Source organism: Chrysemys picta, chromosome 20, assembly GCF_011386835.1.
Source record: "Chrysemys picta bellii isolate R12L10 chromosome 20, ASM1138683v2, whole genome shotgun sequence".
Taxonomy (NCBI): domain Eukaryota; kingdom Metazoa; phylum Chordata; order Testudines; family Emydidae; genus Chrysemys; species Chrysemys picta.
The window spans coordinates 17,137,556-17,161,606 of NC_088810.1; the positions used below are offsets into that span (position 1 = coordinate 17,137,556).

The 24,051-nt window shown below is 61.7% G+C and overlaps 1 protein-coding gene across 4 annotated transcripts in view; it reads right to left on the bottom strand.

Moving 5' to 3' along the window:
- Positions 1-1,298: 1,298 nt before the first annotated feature.
- Positions 1,299-24,051, bottom strand: part of CELF3 (CUGBP Elav-like family member 3) — a 45,742-nt gene continuing 22,989 nt past the window's right edge. For 2 of the 4 annotated variants that reach the window (XM_065573731.1, XM_065573733.1), the window contains exons 3-13: positions 18,665-18,713; positions 16,720-16,848; positions 14,950-15,029; positions 13,068-13,211; positions 12,527-12,677; positions 12,155-12,304; positions 11,996-12,061; positions 11,527-11,628; positions 10,132-10,275; positions 9,435-9,570; positions 1,299-1,431 (exon numbers count right to left, since the gene is read on the bottom strand). In XM_065573731.1, coding sequence (XP_065429803.1) covers positions 9,443-9,570; positions 10,132-10,275; positions 11,527-11,628; positions 11,996-12,061; positions 12,155-12,304; positions 12,527-12,677; positions 13,068-13,211; positions 14,950-15,029; positions 16,720-16,848; positions 18,665-18,713 — 1,143 coding nt within the window. In that variant the 3' untranslated portion in view covers positions 1,299-1,431; positions 9,435-9,442. Of the gene's footprint in view, positions 1,432-7,490; positions 7,599-9,434; positions 9,571-10,131; positions 10,276-11,526; positions 11,629-11,995; positions 12,062-12,154; positions 12,305-12,526; positions 12,678-13,067; positions 13,212-14,949; positions 15,030-16,719; positions 16,849-18,664; positions 18,714-23,576; positions 23,635-24,051 lie in introns of those variants that run through there. The other 2 variants (XM_065573734.1, XM_065573732.1) reach the window with 2 other exon arrangements.

Here is a 24,051-nt window from a genome sequence, read left to right on the forward strand (position 1 = left end):
CCCTTAGTCAGAACTGTTGCTCCCGATGGTGCGCGGAAAGTTTCTTTGCCTTCTGCCACCCAAAGGGCGCTGCGGCTCTCAGTGGGGCGCGGCGGGAGGCGAAATCGGCTTCTCTGGCTCTTCCTGGCTGGGCCAGGATTTGAAAACAGCAAATTTTTAACCATAAAGGAGGAGAAAATCCACAGGGCGGGAAAACTGGGTTGAAATGAAGCAGCGGCCGCGGCCCGGACATCCATGAAGGGGGTTCTGCCTGGGCCCTGGAGTCAGGGAGCGGATTGTGCATGGGGTGGGGGCTGAGAGTTGTCTGAAACTGCCTGCCTTGATTGGCAGGGGGAGGGAGTGCAGGAGGGGCATCAGCCCAATGGAGGCTGGGGGGGGGTCCCAGTGTTGCCATGCGGTAGCCCCCACTTGGCTGCTGGGTGTAGGAGCTGCTGCCCCTTCCCCCTACCCCGCTATGCCTGCCGCAGTCACTGTGGTTTGCCCCTGGATGCCGTGTTGAGGGATAGAGGTGGGGAGGGCACAGGCCTCTCCTCCCCCCCACCTCCGGGCCCCAGCCAGGCGGTAACCAGCCGCAGAGGCAATCCCAGAGCCCAGGGGGGCTTGGGGCAAGGCTCTGGGATGCTGGGGAAGGCCAGCTTTAATCTCCCCTCCCCCCCACCAGCATTCCCACCCCTGGCTGGGCTCCCGGGTTGACCAGAATGGTGGTGGAGGATCCCAGCTGGAGGAACTGGGTCCCCAGGAAAATGACATAGCGGTGCCCCCCCATGGTCCGTCCCCCGCCCCTGGAATCAGAGGCACCCAGCTCTGGCCTTCAGTGCCCTCAGCTGGCTCTCTCCCCCCCCTACCCCCCCCGGCCTGTGATTCTGCAGCTTCCCCAGTGTCTGGCTCCCCCTCCCAAAGGCCTTGGGTACTCGGAGCCGCTTTTGGTCCCGTTTGGTGAGAAGAAACCTCAGAGGAGGGACCCCCCCCCCACCCCCGCCTTCCAGCTGGGCACAGCGACAGGGCCCTTCTCTTCGCCCCACCCCCACCTCCGGGGCAGGCTCAAGCCCTCCAGCTGATTCCCTAGGGCTGGGCCCAGTCTGTCTCTCCCCCCACCCTGGGCTATGGTGGCAGGAATTCAGGGCTACCGCAGGGGCGGGGTGGATCAGTGCTGGGGGGGCTCCTTTCCTCCTCCCCCCACTGTTGATGAGGCAGGGCTGAGATTACAGGTGAAACGCCAGTCCCCTCCCCTCCCCCCCCAAATTGCACGCTGCTGGTGGGGTTAGGCGCAGCCCAGGGCCGATGGGTGGAGGCAGGTTCCGCCGATCAGGTTCGTCCTTCCAGCTGGCAGGTCAGGCGCCCGGGATGAGCTGCAATGGGTGGGGGAAGTGGGGGGGGGGATGGGCCAGGCAGGGGCAATCTGGGGGCTCCCTCCTCCATTGAGCTCCAGACCTGGGGGGGTGGGGGGAAGGAGGGAGGGGCGGAGAAGAGAGAGAGGGAGAGTTAAAGGCACCCTTGGCCGCACAGCTCCAGCCCAGAGCGTGGGGGTCGGGTCGCAGGCTGGCACGTGCACAGAAGGGCACCAGCCGGGTTCGAGTCCCCCCATGCCCCAGAGATGGCGCCATTTAGACACGGGGTGGGGTTGCCTGTCACCCCGCTGCAAAGGGTGGGCTGGGACTTTGGGGGGTGGGTGGAATGAAGGGAGGAAAGGGTGATGGGTAGGAGGGGACACCAGTGCGGGAGGGAAGGGGACTAGGGCTGGGTTACCAGGTGCTGCCGGTTGGCTGAGAGTGGCACCCCAAAGCTGTCAAGGGGAACCAAAAGTTGGAGTAGCAGGGGGCTGTGAGTTGGCACCGAGGGGCATCAACAGAGCTGTGCGGGGAGGCGAGCCGAGGCCTGGGAGAGCAGGGGGCTGCGGGTCGGGCGTGAGCGGCATCAGCAGAGCTGTGTGCAGGGGCCACGGCTGCAACTATTTGAATATTCCAGTTGAAATCCAGGGATTCTCCTCTCCCCCCGGCCCTCTCCCTGCATCACCCCTGGCCCCCAGGCCGCTGACAGGGGCTCGTCTCCCCGAGGGGCTGGTGGGGTGTGGGACCAGCCAGCTCGGGCCTGACACCAAGCGGCTCGCCGGCTGCAGCGAGAAGGGGTTCGGCTCTGCCTGGGCTCCGATGGGCCTTAGCAGCTGGTCGCTCCATGGGACCAGGAGCCGGGGGCCTGGGCAAAGCCACGGACTGCTGGGGCCCTGCCCTGCTGCTAGGTGGCCAATCGTGCGGCACGTCCTTGGGCCCCCCACAGCCCAAATAACCCCGCCCCTCCGTCCTCCTGGCACCGCCCTGAGCTGCAGGGCAGGCTGAGGGAGCCCCCAGAAAAGCCTGGACCTGCTCCCAGGCCTGCCCCAGCGGGGACACCCCTGCAGGAGCAACCGGCATCACCCCAAGCGCTGGGCCCAGGGTGAATCCCGCCGGGGGCACTGGCTGGCTGGTGGATCCTCCCAACAGAGCTAATACATCTAATACCCCCCCCCGCCCCCATAAAACCCAGTGCCCATCTAATACCACCCCCACCCGCCCGTATTCACCACCATGGCCTGCCAAGGGCCACACAACGTCCACCCCAAATGTAGCCCCCTTGGTCGAATTCCCAGACACAGCCGCCCCCCCCCCCCCCCAGCACTGCACCAGCTCCCTGGGCACCTCTGGTTGCTAAGTAACAGCCAATCAGGACTCTCCTGTAGCAAGGCTGCCAAAGGGGGTGCAGGTTGGGGGGAACCGCTGGAGCCATGCCAGGGATGGAAGGGCAAAGGGGGGGGGGGAAATGTGTGTGTGTGGGGTGATGTTGGGGTCAGCTATAGTAGAGAGGCTCTGGGAAGGGGGATGGGGGGGCCGGAGCTGCCACTGCCAAGCCGGGCACATGGGCGGGGGGCTATGGCGCCTGCCCCTTGTCCACTCAGCCGGCACTAGCAGCTGTCAGCTGAGGAGGTGTGGGGGGGTGAAGCTGGCCTGAGTCGGCAGTGTATGGCGGGGGGGCGAGGCGGGATCGTGCCCAGCCACAGCTGAGTTGGTTAAACCCAATTCTGCACTGATCTAACACGTGCCCCTGGGGCTTACAGACCCTGCCAGGCCTAGGAGGTGCTGGTAAAAGGGGTGTGTGGCCCACCCCGGGCAATGGGGCATCTCTCCCCAGGTCTGTTCAAGGGTGGGAGCTCCCAGCCTGTAGTGCTGCAGGGCATCTGCTGGACTCATGGCCACCCTGTTCTTGGGGGGCAGGGGATGTCTTGGGGGGGTTGGTTCCAGCAAGGCCAAGGCCTGGCCCAGCAAAACACCCATGGGTGTGACCCTCTGCCAGGCTCTGCACTGACGCTCCCCCGCCCTGCGCCCGCACGGGGAGGGGGGATGCTGGAGCCCTGAGGGATGGTTCATTAGAAGGCTGGTGAGGAGCCACTCTTCAGACCCCTCCCACAGCCGGGGATCGAACCCAGGCGTCCTGATGCCCAGCCCCTCCCCCAATCACTACAAAGCCTCCTGTGTGCTGCTCACTGCATGACATGGCTCATGGTTCCCGTTTGACTCTGATGTCATTTGGACCTGAGAATTCCCCCCCCACACCTCCTCCTCTAAACGTTGTGCAGTGGTGCTGTGCAGTTGTTATAACCAGCCCCCGTGTCCCACTCCAGAGGCAGCTGCATTTTACTAGTGTGTGTGTGTGTGTGGGGGGGGGGTGCACTCTATATAAACAGCTGCCATACCCTGCCCCAGCATGGCTGCATTGTAGCAATGATGGCCTGATCCCCTCCATAAACAGCGGCCATGCGCAGCGGTGGCTGCGTGCTAACAGTGGGTGCGTGAGCTCCGTGGAGCCAGCTGCAGTACCCCACCGCAGAGGACATACCCCACTCTCCTATGCCTATTCCCTGCACGGCGACTAGCGGCCTGGGAGACAGAAAGGAGGTGGTGGGTTTCCTACTGTGGCCCAGGTAGCCCCTGTGCCGTGCTGCTGTGTTGAGAATCCAGGTGGCAAAGAGGGAGGCAGAAGGGACACCCCCCCCCACTCCGGGCCTGCAAAGAGGCACTTTAACTCCCCCAACACACACACACACGAGGCGCAGCAACAGGCCCGACCCCCAGGTCAGCTAAGGCCAGGAAACAAACAGCAAACGTGACACAAGCAATGACCCAGCGACCAACAAAAAAATGTTCTAAGAGATGGGGTTGGGGTCAGGGGGACAATCAGACCAGAAAAATAACAGAGGAGGGACTGAACTAGCGACTAGGACAAGAGGACTTGTACACTGGTTTGGGTTTTGCAGCTGGTGAGGGGAAGAGGGTTTTTTTTTTATTTGGACCGGGGATTTCACCGAACGAAAACTACTGTCCACTGAGACCACCAGCAAGAGAAAAGACCTCACGGCACAGCCAACCACCGCTACGGCACAGGGACGTCATGCACTTGCTAGCTCTGCTCACATGACGTGGAGCCAAACACCACCAACCACAGGGGACAAGGAAGCGGAAGAGTCCCGCGAGCGAGATCAAGATACAACACTTCGGTCGGTCCAGCGGATGCAACTTACAAGGGGGCGGAGCTACGGCTCTTGTGACAGCGAAGGATGGCTAGCGACAGAGGCGTCTCAAGATATGATTGGTAACCCTGCCGGGGTGGGGGTTAAAGCAGCAAAGAAAGAAAACGGGATTTGGGATTTTTTTTTGTTTTGTTTTTTGGTTTTAAATAAGAAAAGGGAAAAGGTCAAGTCAGCTCTGTCTGTAAATCACCTTGTTTCTTACACAGTAAAAGAGACACAATATGGTTTGTTTCGGACCATTCCCCGCCAAACCCCTGCCCTGGGGATGTCACCGCCGGGAACTGCTGTGTTTTGCTCTGTCGTGCGTCCGGGAAAGTGCAAAGCCCTGGCACTGATTGGGGGAGGCCAGGGTTGGGACCCCGTCAAAGGCCTGGCTCGCCAGAGGGCTCAGAGCTTTGATGGGGGGTCTCTCACTGGCTGCTTTGCCAGACGTCGGCCCTGGGGGGAATCTATTCCTGGTTTCACTGAGCTGTCGGCTGACCCAAGACAAGCCACTTCTCCGGGCCATTTCCCCTTTGCCTAGACAGAGCTCTTTGGGGTGGAGGGTGGGGGCTGCCTTTCCCTCTGGCTGTGCAGTGCCTGGCACGCTCTGGTCTGCAGCCTCAGCCTAGGGTTTCAATACAGAAAATAGCGCTATCATGGAGCTGGGTGTTTTGGGTCTGTCCCAGTGCCGGGGGCAGGGTGTGTGTGTGTGGGGAATGTTGGAGCTTGGAGAGGGGCTGATGCCTGCTAACCCTAAGGGGGGGCCGTTGCCTCGCCCCACAGTCACTCGCTGGTCCATGCTCACTGGCCTTCCAATCGCCTCTCCCTGCTAACCCGCTTGCCTCCCTTTACCCCGACCCTCAGCTGGTACCAGGCCTGATGGGCAGCGCGCGAGTGATGGGGCCCAGGTCCTGTGGGTAGCAGAGGCTTGGGGGAGGGAACCTGTGAGCCTCAGCCCCATGCCCCCCCGATTCATGCCCGAGCTTCCTTTTTTCCCAGCAAAGGAGGAAAAAAAAGATGAAGAAAAAAAGAAGAGAACGAGAAAATAAACTGATGGGAAGGAACGACACGGCTGATGGGAAACGGGCATCTTCATGCCACATGCAGCGGGCGTGCCTCATGCCAGCTGGTTGGCTGGTTACCGCACCGGTGTGTGTGGGGGTGCACGGCTCTGGGGGGGGTGCAGGGCTCCGGTGCTAGCCCGTCCAGGCCCCGGGCACTGCACCCTGTGACCAGGTTGCGCCAGCAGCTCCGGCGGGCGGAAGGAGAGACACAGAATATGGGAGTCAGGGACCTGTCTGAGAACGGCCCTGGGTGAGATGGATAGGATGCTGGGAGAATGGGGTGTGGGCATGCCAGGATCTCGGGCTGGGAGGAGGGACTGGGACCAGGGCGGGGGAGGCCTCCACGCTAGGCCTGCTGTCCGGTGGCAGGGTGCAGGGACCACGCTATCGGCCAGTGGCACGGAGCCCCAGAGCCGGGACCCATGTGCACTTTGGTGGCCTGATCTCACCCCACAGGAGCGGGATCAGGTCCCTGCTTCACTCCCCAGGGGCGGCTTTCTGCCCCATGCTGGCATACAGCTGGAGCAGCCAGGCTCCAACTCCGGCTCCCGGGCCCGGAGCAGGGGAATGAGGCCTTTGCAGGGGCTGAGCTGAATCTGGTGCTAACCGACGGGGGTGACTGAGAGATGGGGTCAGCAGGGGCTGGTTTGTACCCCCGCCCCCACTGCTATCCCAGCCCCGGGCTCCCCCTCTGTGGCTGTCCTCTCCTCACCAAACTGTTTCGGACAAACGTCTGTAATCCAACCCGCCCCGTTCTCCCCAGCAAGCGGCTCTGTCCCAGTGCCCACGTTTCCCCCTGCACACCGAACATCCAGAGGCTGGCGTTTCCAAACACGAGGTCCCAGACCGAGGCACGGGGCATGACGTCAGAGGGAGCTGCGGGTTCTCTGACCCCCAGGCCGTTCAGTCAGGGAGCCCAAGCCTGGCTCGTGTTTGTAAATTTCAGCATCAAGGGCACCCCTCCCGCTACCCCCAAGACTCCTCACCCTGCAAAGCAAACCCCATCGGCTTGGGCAGACTCCCACTGGGGACCCCCTGGTCCCAGTCTGTTCAGCCTAGATCTCCCCTGCCTCCGCTGACCGAGGCCCAGCAGAACACGAGCCCAGACGGTGAAGAGAGAGCACAGGGAGGGACTGTGGCGTTCTCTAGGCACCGAGAAACAAAGGATGGGCTTGCAGAGAAGGGCCTGGGCTGGGACCCAGAAGACCTGGGCTCAAATCCTTCCTCTGCTACAGATTTCCTGTGTGACCTGGTCACATCACTTTGTTGCTCTGTGCCTCAGTTGCTCATCTGTATAATGGGGTCAATAACCCTGCCTCTCCCCCAACTCTTCATTTGTTTAGACCATAAGCAACTTGGGGCAGGACCTGCCTCTCACTGTCTGTGCAGCACCTGACACAACAGGGCCCTGACCTCAGCTGGGGCCTGTGCAGCACTCGGCATGATGGGAGCCCTGATCTCGGCCAGGGTCTGTGCAGTGCCTGGCACAACGGGGCCCCGATCTCAGTAGGGCCCTGTGCAGCACCTGGCACGATGAGGCCCTGTTCTCAGTCGGGGTCTGGGCAGCAACGGGGCCCCGATCTCGGCTGGGTTCTAAGAGTGAATGCAATGCGGATTACAGTAAATCCTTAAAGAAATGGAGCCTGCCACTGCGACGCAGTTAAACCCGGCCCCCGTGCTGTCCCTCTGTCTCTTTTATGTGCAAAAAAGAAACTCAGGTCAATGACAAAGACGCCACGAAACAAATGAACAAGCAAAAAAACCAAACCAAATCAAACCGATGCAGAACGAGACACAACCCCCGTGAGCCGCGCATGGAGAACAGGTATCAGAACAAAAGCAGGATACGTTCACGTGCCACAACACACACAGACACGCACAGACCCCGCCCCCTGCCCCACGCTACGCCGCGCTGGGGGTCTTCACCTGGCTGAGACAGGGCTCTGCGCAGCACAGCCGGAAAGAACTGCTAGCAGGAGGTTATGTTCTTCTTTCTTAAAATACAGGGTGAAAGTCTGTTATACGGATCTCTAAGATAGACGGGGGTGGGGTGGGGGTCGGGCTACATGCGCGACAGCTATGGAGATATCGTGCATTATTTGTGGGGGGAGTGGGGGGGCGCATTATTATCACTGTTATTTTAATGCTTGATCTGGTGGGACTTTGTCGTGTTGTGGCTTTTCCTTCCACCCTGCATAAAAGCCTTCAGGGTCAAAGCCTGGCGATTTGGCCAATGGGTTCTTTGGAGCGGGACAGTGGCTCATTCTGTGTCTGTGCAGCGCCCGGCGCACTGGGGCCTTGATCTCAGCGGCTAAATAGTAATCCCGTGTGTGCACGCAGGAGGGGTGCATTTCTGCCCTTTGCTGGGGGGGGAGCTGGCGCGGCTCCAAGACACTTGGTTATTTGAACGGCTAGATGAACAGGTCAGGGAGCGGCTGGTTGCAGGTCTCCTGCTTTCTCGCTGGCATGGGAAACGGCGCGGCAACTTTGCAAGAAAAATGTAAGTTTTGTCCAAATGTCACATGTTGCCACGTCCCACGTGCCCTGATTCCAGCCAGAGCTGGTCAGACAACCTGTGTGTGTGTGTGTGTGTGTGTGTGTGTGTGTGTGTGTGTGTGTGAGAGACATAGGGGCATGTGTGTGTGTGTGTGTATAAGCATGTGTGTGTACATGTGTGTGTACATATGTATGTGTGCCCAAGGGCATGTGTAGCTGTGTGTGTGCAGTGTATGTGTGTGTGTGTGTGCCTGTAAGTGTGTGTGTGCCCGTGTGTGAGTGTGTGGGGGGTGGGGTGGGTGCCTGTACACTGCATGTGTGTATTTATATGTGCGTGTGTAATATGTGTGTGCCCTTGAACGTGTGTATGTGTCTCCACGTGTGTGTATATGCGGATGTACCTGTGTGCCCGCGTATGTGCGTATACGTGTGTGCGTACGTATGCCCATGAGCCTGTTCTGTTCACCCCCTCTGGGGCACCTGGCACTGGCCACTGTCGGCAGACAGGATACTGGGCTAGATGGACCTTTGGTCTGACCCAGTGCAGCTGTTCTTATGTGTATGTACACATCTGTGTGTGTGTGTGTGTGTGTGTGTGCAGGAATATATGTGTGTGCCCGTGTGTGTGCCCAGCTGCATGTGTGTGTGCCTGTGTGTGCTTATGTGTGTGTATCTGTGGGGACCTGTGTGTGCCCACATGCATATATGTGTGGTCACACGTACCTATATATGTGCCCATGTGCATGTGTAAAGGTGTGTGCCTGTGTGTGTGTGTGTGTGTGTATCTGAGTATGCCCGGGCATGTATCTGTATGTGTGTGTGTGTGTAGCTGTGTGTGCACTTGTGTATGTGTGTGTCTGTGTGTGCCCATGTGTGTGTATCTGTGTGCGCCCGGGTGTGTGTACCTGTGTGTGCCTGTATCCGTGTGTGTGGATTTTTGTGCCTGTGTAGAGGGGAATCACAAAAATGCCATTGAAATTGGTCGGGGCGCACTGAGGACAGTCCGCCCTGGTTGACAGTCGCGCTGGGAGCAGGGGGACCCGTCTCCCGCCATGGCTCCCGTACCGCACCCCTCCCGTTTTTCCGGGGCCCTCGGCTCAGTCCTGCCCAGGGCTGGGGGCTGTCGCCCTTTTGTGGCCAAAAGGCCCCAGGGCTGTACACCCTGAGCGCGGAGCCGCCTAGCGTTACCCCAGGGGGCTCTGTCCGGCGGGAGGTAACACAGCCAGGGCCTCACCCCCACTCCCATTACGCAGCAGCTCACCAGCCCAGCCTGCTGTGCTCCCCCCAGCTGTGTGTTGGGGGTCCCTGTGCACGGGGGGGGGCAGGGCACCCACCTGGGGCCTTAGTACGGCCGGTTGGCGTCTTTCGGTCGCTTGAGCTGCACTTTCAGGCGCTTCATGCCGATCTGGAAGCCGTTCATGGCCTGGATGGCAGCCTGGGCGCTGGCGGGATTGTCAAAACTTACGAACCCTGGGGAGGGGGCGGGTGGGGGGCAGAGAGAGGGGGAGGGGTAGAGAGGCAGGGGGAGAGGAGGGGGGCAGAGAGAGGCAGAGAAGGCTGAGTGGCCCTGGGAGACCCAACTAGCCCTTTGTTCATGGCTAGGGCCGTACCCCCGTGGGTGCCTGGCTCGGGGTGGGCAGCTCCGTACCCGGAGACTCAGCTTGGCACCAGGGCTGCGGTATGCCCAGCTGCCCTGTCCTTGGGGGCCAGGAACCCGGGATCTCCTCCCCGAAGCTCGGGTCTGGGGGCATCTATCAGTGGCAGGTAGAGGGTGCCCGACGCAGGGTTTGCTCCCCGGTGCCAGCTGCGGTGGGTGACAGGAGATGGGGCTAGGAGAGCCCTGGTCTGGGCAGATCCACTGGGGAAGCCTCAGCGTCAGCCCCTGTCTACACGAGGGGTCGCAACAATCCTTTGCCTGGGAGGTCGGCCCCTCGCCCCGGTGCCCACTGGCTGAGTCGGCTGCTCAGCGGGCCGGCCGCTGGCCCACAATGCAGCAGGAAGGGGCCGGGGAAGCCCATTGGCTGGCCTTACCGAAACATTTGCTCTGATTGGTCGCCCGATCCACGAAGACTTTGGCAGAGATGACGTTCCCGAAGGGCAGGAACATCTGCAGGATCTCGGAGTCAGTGAACTCCTGGGGCAGGTGGTAGATGAAGATGTTACAGCCCTCGGGGCCTGCGGGGAGGAGGCGGGTGAGAGTGGGCGGGTGCTCAGGACACGCCACACCCTTGGGTTCCCTTAGATGCCCCCATGCTGGGCCCCCGTTCTAGATCCCACACACACCGGGCACCATTCTAGATACTACACACTGGGCCCCGTTCTAGATCGCACACACTGGGCCCCATGCTGGGCCCCCATTCTAGATCCCACACAGTGAGGCCCCATTCTAGATACTACACACCGGGCCCCTTTCTAGATCCCCCATGCTGGGCCTCCTGTTCTAGATCCTCCACGCTGGACCCCGCAGAGCCTTCTGCTCTGGACCTCCCATCCTGGACTCCTCTATACCCTTCACTCTGGATACCCCAGTCTGGACCCCCCATTCCAGACCCCCCCTTGCTCTGGACTCCCTGTTCTAGACCACTCTATGTCCTCCAACTGTGGCCCCCCACATCCTCGACTCCTCTAGGTTCCACGGCTCTGGACCCCTGTAGATCCAACAGTCTGGACCCCCATTCTAGACCTCTCGTTCTGGACTCCCCAGTGTGGACCCCTCTAGAGCCCCCTGCTCTGGACCCCGTGTTCTAGACCACTCTAGATCCTCTCATTCTGGCCCCCGTTCTGGATCCCTGTAGATCTCCCATGCTCTGGACTTCCTCTGTGAAGTGTTGGGGTCCTCAGGGAAGATGTGGGAGTCCTGAGGTGCACAGTGAGGCAAGTCCTTGGTGACCCCAGGCCTACTGAGAGGTGTTGGGGCAGGGCTCCTGGCATTGACAAGGGATGTGAGGGGCCCAGGGGCACAGCTGGGGGTGGTTTCAGGGGGACAGGGTCTGGGGGTGCTGGGGGGATGATATGGGGGGCGGTGCCTAGGAGGTGCTGGGGGGGATGATGTCGGGGGGCGGTGCCCAGAGGGCGCTGGGGGGATGATGTCGGGGGGCGGTGCTTAGGGGGTGCTGGGGATGATGTGGGGGGGTGGTGCCCAGGGAGTGCTGGGGGGAGGATGTCGGGGGGCGGTGCCTAGGGGGTGCTGGGGATGATGTGGGGGGGTGGTGCCTAGGGAGTGCTGGGGGGACGATATCGGGGGCGGTGCTCAGAGGGCGCTGGGGGGAGGATGTCAGGGGGCAGTGCCCAGAGGATGCTGGGGATGATGTCGGGGGGCAGTGCCTAGGAGGTGCTGGGGGGAGGCTGTGGGGGGTGGTGCCTAGGGGGCACTGGGGGGATGATGGGGTGAAATTGGGGGGGGCAGTGGCCCCGGGCCCCACTTACCTTCCCGTTGCTGCTGCTGCTGCGGGGGCGGCTGCTGCGTGAGGATGGCCGGCTGCTGGGGGAAGGCCGGGCTCACCAGCCCGTAGGCAGCGGGGTAGGCGGCTGGTGCAGAGGCAAAGGAGGGCGTGAGCGACCCCTCAGGCTGGGCCTACGCGCCCCCAAGGGGAGGATCTGGGCCCAGCCCTGAAGCCTCCATCGCTGGCCCAACTCCCTTCCCCCGCTGCTCCCCACTCCCCCTGTCCCCCCAGGCCCCTCCACCCGCAGGGAGCCCCCGCCCCATAGCCTCCATCCCCCAGGCTGCCCACTGCCCCCCACAGCCCTGGGGGGTGAGGCCAGCACTGCCACACCCTGGTGCTGCTCAGACCTGGTGCCAGCACCCGGGACGTCCCACCATGTGGCTACCTCCAGCCCCCACCCCCGCCCGGGGCCCCTTCCAGCCCCCCCCCAGCCCCAGGGCGGGGCGCCAGACCTGTGTAGTGCTGCATCCCGGCGTAGGCCTGCTGCAGGGGGTCCACGGGGGCGGCCGGGCTCTGAGCTGCGAGGGGAGACGAGGGGGGAGGGGGTTACCAGGGAGCCCCTGGCTGAGCCGGGGCGGGGGGAGCAGGCAGGGCGGGGGTGGGGTGCGTACCTGGGTACGGGTGGACCCCGTTGGTGTAGAGGGCCTCGGAGGCCGGCTGCCCCGTGGTCTGCGTGGGGACTGGGCTGTAGCCGTTGACGCTGAGCGTGGCCGGGATGGCGGACACAGGGGTGGCGGCGATAGCGGGCGGCGTGCTGGTACCTGCGGGCGAGAGATGCAGTGTGGGGGGGGTGGGGCGGGTTCTGGGCCCTCCCCCCACCCATGAGGAGATCCCGGCTGGGTGCCAGCTCCCGGCTCGCCCGTCCCCTCCCCCTCTGCAGGCTGCTGCTCGGGCGGGGGTTTGCCCACTCCGCTGGCTCCCTGGCGTGGCCCCTCCTCGGCCAGGAGGGGTTGGCATGGGAGCCTGGCCCGCGCCGGCCCTACCTGAGGAGGGGGTGAGGGGCGTGAGGGGCGTGGCGATGAGGCCGTTGGGGTTGATGGTGGCCATCTGCTGCATCTGGACGGCCGCCATGGTGGCCATGGGGTTGAGGTAGGCGGAGTGAGCAGCGACCAGGGCTGCCTGCTGCTGCATTAGCTACAAGGGGAGAGAAAAAGACGGGGGGGGGGGGGGTCAGGGGGCATCCGCTGGGCTGCTGGGGGGATGGGGGAAGGCCTGTCTGCAAGGGCACAAGGACTGGGGGGACATGCCCCGCTGTCCCGGCCCCTCCAGCTCTGCCGGTGCCCCTCAATCCTGACCCGCAGCCCCCTGCTGTCCCCGCCCTGGGCTCCCCCCATCCCCCAGCTCTGCCGGTGCCCCTCAACCCTGACCCGCAGCCCCCTGCTAGCCCAGCCCTGGGCTCCCCCCATCTCCCAGCTCTGCCGGTGCCCCTCAATCCCGACCCGCAGCCCCCTGCTAGCCCAGCCCTGAGCTCCCCCCATGTCCCTGCTGAGAGCCCAGCGCCCACGTTGGTGGGGAGCCCCTTACTGCTTGGGTGTAGGCGCTGTAGGCCCCGAACTGCAGGGCGATGGGGCTGAACATGCCCAGCTGGTTGGCCACCTGCTGCATCCGGCGCAGGCCCCGCTCCTTCTCCGTGTCGGCGAATTTCACCACAAGGCTGGAGGAGGCGCCCTGGGAATGGAACCCCCCCCAGGGGGGCTAGTGAGACAAGCAGACCACGGTGACTCCCCCACCCTGCCCCGTCTGGCCCCCGCCCCCACTGCCTCAGCCAGCCAGGGTGATCCACAGGCCCCGGCCCTCCTTCTGCAGTCTCTGTCCCTGGCAGTCTTCTGGGGAGCGTGCAGGGGCAGGCTCCCCTCCTGTGTTAGGTACCTGCTCCAACTCCCTCCCCTGCAAGCCTCGGATGATCTCAACCCTCCTCAGGTCATAGGGCCTAGTGGATAGAGCACCGGCCTAAGCGTCCAGACAGCAGGGTCTCTTCCTGTCTCTGCTGCCCGACGAGCTTGGGCAAGTCACTGCCCCCGTCCATGCCTCAGTTTCCCCAACTGTTGAATGGGGCTAATGATCCCAACCTCGTTTGCAAAGGGCTTTGGGGTCTATGCATGAGCAGGGCTTGGGATCAGAATGACATGGGGGCGGGGCAGGAAACGAGCTGCCCGTCCTGCCCACGTTTTCGAGATTCGGAACAATTTTCCCCGCCCCGACTCGGGGTGAAACGTTGGAAGAAATGTTCCTTTCGGGGCAGTCGAGACGTTCGGTTTCTTGGATCGACGGATTTCCAGCTCACTCCGACGCGCTCACGCCGCAAACGCCAAAGTCGCCTCGACCCAGAAAACGGGCGGTTTTTCACCGCAGGAACGTGGAAGAGGGACGTTCGGACGCTTCCCCACCGTCATTTTCCCACGTGGAGAAATTGGTCCCAGTCCAGCTGTTCCCACGCCAACTAAACACCGTTTTCTCGGAACATTCCCGACTGGCTCTCGAGGCCACAGTGGCGAGCTCGGTCCATCAGGGGGCAGCAGAACCTCAGGCAGCATCCTCGCCCCCTGCCCTGGCACCGAGCTGGGTCCCTTCCAGGTGGCGAGTCTAGGGGGGGCTGAGATTTGGAGCTGCCCAAATGAGAGGGTGCGAGAGGCAGAGGGGCTGGAGAGCCTTGGATAGGCAGAGGGGGTCCTGCTGCCCTGCCGGACCCATGCCTCGGTGCTCGCTGGCTGTGTGGCCCATCTGGTGCCCGACTGAGGCTGCAGGGGGGATCGGAGGCCTGGAGGCAGGAAGGCCCTGTGGGGACCACACAGCCCATGCCCCTCGGAGTCCCCAGGGGATGGGGGTGTTGGAGCAGAAGAGGCCTGGGGGGGGTCTACATTCCCAGCCTGGGCAGACAGACTCGCGCTAGCTGGGCTTCAGCTCAGCTGGCATGCTGGGGCGGCGATTCAGACTCTGGAGTCCCCCTGGTCCCCCGGCTCTGAGCTCAGGTGGCGGGAGCCTGCGTCTCTGCCAGAGCCACGACCTCCACCCGGCTGGCAGCGCGCTGGCTCGGGCCACACTGGTGCAAATCCGTCCACCCGCGCGGGCTGGCTCCCAGCTGCAGGGTAGACGGGCCCTGGGCGTTCCCAGGACGCTGCCGAGGAGCAGACAGACAGACCCGGCATGGGTCTCCGACATGTGGGGGGGGGGGGGGGGAAGGGCTCAGAGGGGCCTGGATCTAACCCCGCAGTGTCTCAGTGGGCAGGGGGACCACGAGTACCATGGGGGGTGGGTCCAGCCGGGTCGGTCAGTGCCCAGAGTCTGCCCTGGGAGATGAGGGGTCTGAGGCACTGGGTCTAATGCTGAGCTCCCCACTCAGGGCCATGCCAGGAATTACCCCCTCTCAGCCCCCGCCCGAGTGCCGGTGCGCCCGGCCGGGCCTTACCGGCAATGTCCGGCTGCCATGCAGCGTGTTGATGGCGGCCTGAGCCTCGGCGTGGGTCTGGAACTTCACGAAGGCGCAGCCTGGGGGGAGAGAGAGTCAGTGCAGTGGGGGGGAGGGGCAGGGCCTGAACGCGCACAGACACCCTGAGTGCACCCCCATGAGCGCACAGACACCCCGAGTGCACCCCCCTGAGCGCGCACAGAAACCCCGAGTGCACCCCCCCCGAGCGCACACAGAAACCCCAAGTGCACCCCCCCGAGCGCACACAGACACCCCGAATGCAATCCCCCGAGCGCACACAGACACCCCGAGTGCAACCCCCTGAGCTCGCACAGACACCCCGAGTGCACCCCCCCGAGCGCGCACAGACACCCCGAGTGCACCCCCCTGAACGCACACAGAAACCCCGAGCATGCACAGACACCCTGAATGCACCCCCCCTGAGTGCACAGACACCCCGAGTGCATCCCCCTGAGCGCACACAGACACCCCGAGTGCACGCATGTTCCCAGCTGCCCGCCCCCCCCCCCCGAGCCAGGCACCCCTGTACACATGTGCCCTCCCCTGTCTCCACCCATGCCGCACACAGCCGCCCTCCTCCGCCAGCGCTGGCAGGGCCCCTCTTAGCCCTGCATGCTCGGCCCTGTCCAGCCCCCTTCGCCCCTGGAGCGGGACCCAGCCATGCAGCGGGCAAGGGTGGCAGGCGACCAGTGGGTCTGGGAGGCAACATTGGCTGAGGGACAGGCCCAGTGAGCTCTTGCCTGGTCCATGCCAGTGGCGGGGATGGATCCCTACTGCGCAGCCAGGGAGCGTCACTCAGGACAGCCACAGGGCCCGGGGTGGTGGTGGTGGTGGGATTACATGGGAGAAACGGGCAGGAATCCTCAGGGGCCCCCATGGCCAAGCTGCATCTTCCCTGTAGCATAGCACCCGCTACTGCGCCCCACCTCACTCCTGCAGCACAGCGCCTCCTACTGCCCCCGCCCCGCTCCTGCAGCCCAGCGCCCCCTACTGCGCCCCCACCTCACTCCTGCAGCCCAGCACCCCCTACTGCCCCCGCCCCGCTCCTGCAGCCCAGCGCCCCCTACTGCCCCCGCCCCGCTCCCTGCAGCACAGCGCCTCCTACTGTCCCCCACCCCGCTCCTGCAGCACTGCGCCCCCTACTGCCCCCGCCCTGCTCCTGCAGCCCAGCGCCCCCTACTGCCCCCGCCCCGCTCCTGCAGCACAGCGCCCCCTACTGCCCCCCCGCCCCGCTCCCTGCAGCCCTGCGCCCCCTACTGCGCCCCGCCCCGCTCCTGCAGCCCAGCGCCCCCTACTGCCCCCGCCTCGCTCCTGCAGCACAGCGCCCCCTACTGCCCCCGCCCTGCTCCTGCAGCCCAGCGCCCCCTACTGCCCCCGCCCTGCTCCCTGCAGCACAGCGCCCCCTGCTGTGCCCCCTGCTCCCTGCAGCACCGCACCCCCTACTGCCCCCACCCTGCTCCTGCAGCCCAGCGCCCCCTACTGCCCCCGCCCTGCTCCTGCAGCCCAGCGCCCCCTACTGCCCCCGCCCTGCTCCCTGCAGCACAGCACCCCCTACTGCCCCCGCCCCGCTCCTGCAGCACAGCGCCCCCTACTGCCCCCCCGCCCCGCTCCTGCAGCACAGCGCCCCCTACTGCCCCCGCCCCGCTCCTGCAGCACAGCGCCCCCTACTGCCCCCCCACTGCACTCCCTGCAACTCCCCCTCTGCCATGGGGGCAGGGCCAGCGGCAGAGGCCCCGGAGCGGCACTCACCTTTGCTGGTGCCGTCTGGCCCCCGCAGCACCGTGCACTCGTCGATGTTCCCAAAGGGCTCGAACATTTTCCTAACGTCCTCGTCCGTCTGCTGCTTGCCCAGCATCCCCACAAACAGCTTCCGGTCTTCTGGCAGGGAAGAGGCAGTGCTCAGTGGGGAGCCGGGCCCATTCGCCCCCCACCGTGCCCCGCCCAGGACTGGGGGGGTGGGTGTCGGTCACAGAGCACGTGCTGAGGGCCAGACGCCTCCTCTCACCCCAGGCTGGGATCCTGGTGCCAGGAGCCAACCACCAGGTCCAAGCCTGGTGCCATGATGGGCGGCCCCCGGTGGTCCTGGATGGGGGGTGAGGTCTGTAGGGGGCGCTGGAGAGCATCACAGCTACACTTGGCTGGATCTTTCTAACCCTAGGGCCTAGGCTGCTGATTCGTCCGCCTGGCCTTAGCTCTGTGTCTCCAGACCCTGCTCTGTTTGTCCATCCATATCCTCAGATGCTAGAATGCTGATGGGTCTGTCTTTCTGTCTCCCTAGACCCTGGCTGATTGATCTATCTATGTATCCACCCCCTCCATATCTATCTATCTATCTATCTATCTATCTCTCTCTCTCCAGACACCCCCTCTATCTATCTATCTATCTATCTATCTATCTATCTATCTATCTATCTATCCCCAGACACCCCCTATCTATCTATCTATCTATCTATCTATCTATCTATCTATCTATCTATCCCCAGACACCCCCTCTATCTATCTATCTATCTATCTATCTATCTATCTATCTATCTATCTATCTATCTATCTATCTATCTATCTCCATACACCCCCTCTATCTATCTATCTATCTATCTATCTATCTATCTATCTATCTATCTATCTATCTATCTCCATACACCCCCTCTATCTATCTATCTATCTATCTATCTATCTATCTATCTATCTATCTATCTATCTATCTATCTATCCCCATACACCCCATCTATCTATCTATCTATCTATCTATCTATCTATCTATCTATCCCCATACACCCCCTCTATCTATCTATCTATCTATCTATCTATCTATCTATCTATCCCCATACACCCCCTCTATCTATCTATCTATCTATCTATCTATCTATCTATCTATCTATCTATCCCCATACACCCCCTCTATCTATCTATCTATCTATCTATCTATCTATCTATCTATCTATCTATCCCCATACACCCCCTCTATCTATCTATCTATCTATCTATCTATCTATCTATCTATCTATCTATCCCCATACACCCCCTCTATCTATCTCTCTATCTATCTCTCTATCTATCTATCCCCATACACCCCCTCTATCTATCCATCTATCCATCTATCCCCATACACCCCCTCTCTATCTATCTATCTATCTATCTATCTATCTATCTATCTATCCCCATACACCCTATCTATCTATCTATCTATCTATCTATCTATCTATCTATCCCCAGACACCCCCTCTATCTATCTATCTATCTATCTATCTATCTATCTATCTATCTATCTATCTATCTCCAGACACCCCCTCTATCTATCTATCTATCTATCTATCTATCTATCTATCTATCTATCTATCTATCTATCTATCTATCTATCCCCATACACCCCATCTAATCTATCTATCTATCTATCTATCTATCTATCTATCTATCTATCTAGCCAGCCCCCTGGTATTTGCAAGGAGCACTGTTAGCCCTGCCCTGGGTGGGGAAAGCCCCAGTGAGAAATCCTGGGAATGTGAACGGGGGGGACTATTGGAAGACACCCTCCCCCAGCTGATCCTAGCTTTGCTCCCCAGAGACTGTTTGGGAGGCCCGGGGTCAATGCTGGAAGGGGGAGGGGTCTGTCGGGGCAGGGAATCACCCCTTTGTTCTGATGGGGGTTTAACCAGGGGTAGCTGGGGGGGTCCCCCTCCCCACGCTCGGCGGGTACCTCCTCTGCTTTCGCTGTCTGCTGGCTTCACCTGGATCGGCCGGTTCATCTGCAAGGGGGAGAGAAGGGAGAGGCATTGAGGACGTGTGCAGGCAGCCCCTGGGGCTCAGAGCGTGGGGCGCCACCCCCCCAGAGTTGGAGCCATCCAGCAGCCAGACCCCACACACCCCCAACAACGAGGCATGAGCCCCTCTTAGAGAGAGAGAGAGAGAGGGAGAGCCTTATCCCATCATACAGAGGGGAAACTGAGGCACAGGGTGTGTCTGTGACTTGCCCATGGTCACCGGGTACGTCAGAGCCCAGATTAGAACCCAGGAGTCCTGATGCCTAGTCCCATTAGCTATAACCATTAGATAACACACCCCTCCCACAGCCAGGAATGGGAACCCAGGAGTCCTGGCTCTCGCCCACGGCTGGAATGGGAACCCAGGAGTCCTGGCTCTCGCCTACGGCTGGAATGGGAACCCAGGAGTCCTGGCTCCCCTTTATTTAGTGTGAATTTGATCCAGTGGGAGGTGCACACCTGACACCCGGGAGAGCCAGGCCTGCAGAGCACAGGGCCAGTTTCCCTACCTATTGCCACAGCCCTGCCCTGGAGGGGCCCCAAGGACAGCTCGGTTTGTAGCCAGCCCAGGAGTGGCCTCTCTGCGGTGGCTGCCAGCCAAGCACCTGTCCCTGGCTACTGACCTGAGACTCACCAAACAGCCAGGGTTGGAACTGAACTGGGGGCAACGGCCCCGTGTCCCCATTTCCCGAGGCCCCAAGTCCCCTGCCCTGGGGCCGGATGAGAGCCGGAGCCCCCTGGAGGGGAAAGGCCCCATGTCCCATTCCCAGCCCCCCTGAGCCAGCCAGTCCCCCCAGCCTGGGGCCGGAGCAGTCCTGGTCACCTAGTGGGGAAAGGCTCCAGAGCTGGCCTGGCCTGGCTGGACACAAGCTGGTGGGGAAAGTATCCAGCAAAAACCACTGACAGAGAGCGCCCCCTAGTGAACGCCCCACTCCGCTCCCTGCAGCCCAGCGCCCCCTAGAGCCACGTTTGGGCTTTGGGTCCAGCGCTGACTGGGAGGGGACAGCGCCTCCTGCCGAGCCCTCCACCCTGCTCCCTCCTGGAGCAAAGCCAGCCGGCAAGGGGAGGGTTAAAGCAAAACCGCGAGATTAACTCAGCAGGGCGCTGGGACCAGTTCTGTAAAAGCATCTGTAATCATATTAAAGGAAAGCAGCAGCTCGCAGCAGAGAGAGCGGAGGGGAGGCAGCCCCCCCTCCACTGCAGGGTAATACCATAACCCCCACCCCTGCCCGCAGCACGTGGGGTGACTAGATAGCAAGTGTGAAAAATCAGGACACCTTTTTCCGCGGGGTGGTGGTGGCACAGTTGCATATATAAGACAGAGCCTTTAATATCGGGATGCCTGGTCGCCCCACCAGCACCGCCCGGAGCAAGGGCATCTGGGAAGAGAGACACCCCACAGCCACCGGCCGGGGAGCCACTGCACCAGCAAAACCCCAGGGGCGACCGTCGTCTCCAGACGCTGGGAAGTTTGGGGGCCACAACGTGAGGGTCCCGCTCCTGATCCCGAAGGCGGGTGGGCGCCATGGCCAGGCAGGGGAGCAGCCAGAGGCCCGGGGTTGACATGGCAAGGCAAGAACGGAACCCAGGCGTCCTGGCTCCGAGTCCAGCAGCCCGGGCACTGGCCCACCCCTTTCTCCCCACGCTCCTGGCAGTTCGGCCATCCATGGAGGTGACTGGCCATTGCCTTCGAGAGAGAAATTTAGGCCCAATTGACAATACGCCAGGAGGCCACATTGAAACCGTAGGGGTCGGTGTCTGTTCAGACAGCTGTCAATCAGGGCTAGCCCCCCCGATCTGGGCTCGTCACCATGGCAGCTGAGCGGTCATCATCTTTCCTATATTGACCCTCCCAGCACCCCTGAGAGGCAGAGCAGGGCTCTTATCCCCAGTGTACAGATGGGGAAACTGAGGCGCCAGTAGTTCGCTGCCTCACCTGATTGACTTTTGAGGATCTGGCCCAAGGTCACGCAGGGAGTGCGTGGGACAGTAGGGATCTGAACTCACAAGAGCTCTAACCACTGGGCCATCTTTCCTCCCATCCATCCTTCCCTAAGTCATTGGGCCCAGCTGCCAGTGGCCCCAGCCCCCCGTTTACCTGGAACCACGTGCAGTTCCCCCGCTGACTGAACACAGGGCTGCTGTGAGCAGGAACACAACTTATCCCGGAGATCAATAAGAAAAAGGCTCCGGATTTGCTCGCTAGCCATAGGACCCGAGGGCACCCGTTCTTACAGCTCCCACGCTCCCAGCCTGGTCAGAGGCATGGGCAGACGGAGGCATTGCCAGGACGCCAGCGTGGCTATTTGGCCCCAGGCTGGGTCTGGGGGATGGGGACGGCAGGCCGCGGGGGCGATGCCTGACGTTGCAGCATCCCGGTGCCCTGTGATGCAGCCGGCATTTCTGGCAGGGCATTGCCCACCCACTCTGCCTGCTCTTTGCACCTTGTGTCTCTCCAGGAAGGACATACATGGTGGGCGGGGCTGGGGGGGGCATGGATCCCACCCAATCAGTGTAATTAAAGCCCTGCTTGTTGCCCAGTGGATTGATTATTACTAAGATACTGAGCTCTATTGATCAGGCAGAGACGGTGTGTATGTGCATCCCTCCGTCACGCTCGGTCGGCCTCCTCAGCAAAAAGACTGAATCGAGCTCCAAAGCAAACGCTGTCTCACCGGCCGGCCCAGCGCAGGCTAGACCTGGGCTGTCTGGCAACCTCACCCCCAGCCCTTTTCAGATCAGCTGGGCTCTTTATCTGCCTGCTGGCTCTAACTGTCTGTGGGATCCACCTCTCCCTGTCACATCTGTCCATCTCGTCATCCATCCATCTCCCCACCTATCCATCCACCTGTCCTTCCAGCCAATCCATAACTGTCCATCCAGCCGCTAATCTAATCTCTCCAGCCATCCATCTCGAAGGCACATATCTCCCTGGGAAGCGTCTAGCCAGAGAGCCCGGCTCCCTGTCCAGACACTCCTCACAAGCAGCCTGTCAGTCACTGCTGTTTTAGGAGCAGGTAAACCCATCGGACACAACCCTCTGCCCGCCCAGCAAGAGAAAACACGCCCCAGCTCTCCTGCCCTGCATCTTCCTCCACAGCCTCCCGCCTTGCTTTGTTGCCAGGTTATCTCTGGTTGCCACAGCAACCGGTGCCACATGGGGACCGCTTTTTCCTCTCATGGTAAAAAACCAACAGGGTCTGGCAGCATCCCAAGGAGCTGTGGCTTTTCAGAGTGGCGTGGCGCCCTGAGTCGGGCACGCACGCTGGCAACCGGGCATACGGGCCGAGCCCACAAAGGGGCAACATCCCTGAGTTTTCAGCCCCATTTAGCGCATCGGGAATGTGGTCCTGGCAGGACAGACCTAGAGATTAAAGGCCTCGGCGCATGCCTAATGCCAAAGTTCCCAGGCCGCCCTCCGACCCTAGCCTTGATCCACCTCGAGGGGGCAAGAGGGCAGCTTGGTTCCCCCTGAAGCCCTCTGGGCAGGTCTTTCTTTATTCGAACGTGCATGACGGTAGCATCTGGATGCCTCAGCTGAGCACAGCCCCTGCCCCAAAGAGCTCGCAGCCTGAATAGACAAGGGGAAACTGAGGCACAGATTGGGGAAGGGACTTGCCCACAGTCACCCAGCAGAGGTGGGAATAGAACTCAGCTCTCTGAAGTGCCAGGGACGTGCCCTAACCACTAGGCAACACCACACCACGCTTCCTCCTGAAACTGGGGTGATGGGGAACAGATAGAGACAGGCCCACAACTCCCATTTCACCAGGGCTGGCACCACTGCCCTGAGCTGGATTTGAACCGGATGTGTCTGCTGCTCTCAGGGTTTGGGTTCTCTGGGAGCACAGGGCCCAGAGCTGAGATGCAGCCACCTCTGGGGTGGGGCGGCTGCTTATGGAGAGAGCATATGGCCCAGCATTGAGATGCAGCCACCTCTGGGGTGGGGCGGCTGTTTAGACAGGGATCCCTTACCCATTATAACACCCTTGTGGCTGGGATGTGGACACCCTTCCCATGCCAACCGCCAGCCCCAGTGAATCACTGCAGGGTTATGCTCCACGGCGCATGGGGGCATAGCCCCATAGAGACACAGAGGTCGGTCCCCAAGCAGCCAGCCAAAATCCCCACTCCTGGTGCCCACAGAGACTGACTACGGGTAGGGCATTGGGGGTGGGTGTCTCTGGAGGTGAGGGCTGGGGGGAGACGTCGGCCAGGGCCGTCCAGCCGGCCTTGTCCTCCAGCGCTGGGGCTGCCGATGGCTTTGGCAGGACGCCGAGCACCTCAGCCATGCTAGATCTGCTGAGTCAAGACCCACAGCCGTGCCGGAGACCCACCAGCAGAACACCGCCGGCGGGGGCTGGTGCTGCACCCCGGGGAGCTGCTCCCCGAGCCAGGGTCGGCCTGTGGCTGTACAGCCCGGGCAGCCAGCTAAGGTGCAGGCCCTGAGCCCCATTGCATTGTGTCCTGTCCCGGCAGCTGCTTTTCGCACCCTCCCAAGACCAAAGCATACGGGGCTCTGCACGAGCAGCTCTCTGCAGGCCGGCATTGTGGGGCGCCACTAAAGGGGTCAGGCCAGTGGGGCGGGGCTATGCGAGCCTCCATAGCTGGCGCTCTTGGCATGAATCAGCTGATTAGCCGTGGGCTTTACAACGAGCCGGGAACTCGGGGGCTGACGAGGAAGGGGAATTAATTGCAATAACCAGGGATGTCCCTGCTCAGGCGTCTCACGTCACAGGGAAGGCTCAAGGCCCAGGTTGGGGTTTTGGGGCGCCCCACCCCACACCCCGCCCCCCCCCACGAGCCGCGTCGCTTTCTGCGTCCATGACAAAGTCATCGCAACCTCACCTCGCGGGGCCGTCACGCCAGGGGGAGAAAAAAGCAGCAGATGCCCGGTAACCATGGCAACCAGAGAATATGAACCATGGCAACCGCCCACTCATCCCCAATTTACCCACTGCGTTACCTAGTAACCACGCTGACATCACCATTTATCTTTATAAACAACCCCAGGGTGGGGGGACAATTTGAGCAAAGGGGAAGAAAAACAAAGGGTTGGGGGGGGAGGGGGTTAAAATCTCCAAAATATTCAAGTGGGAGGTAGAGGGGGAAGTCCCAAGGGGAAAAGGCAGAAATACCCCCCCCTCCAACCCCGCTAAATAGCCATCCCCTGGCAGCTGTTAATAGAGGCCTCCCTCACCTGGTGCTGAGATGCAGCCATGTCTGGGGTGGGGTGCAGGGGCTGCTTATAAAGGTACCAAGTACCCTTCACCTGACAGCAACATGCAGCCACCTCTGGGGTGGGGCATGGGGAACTATTAAT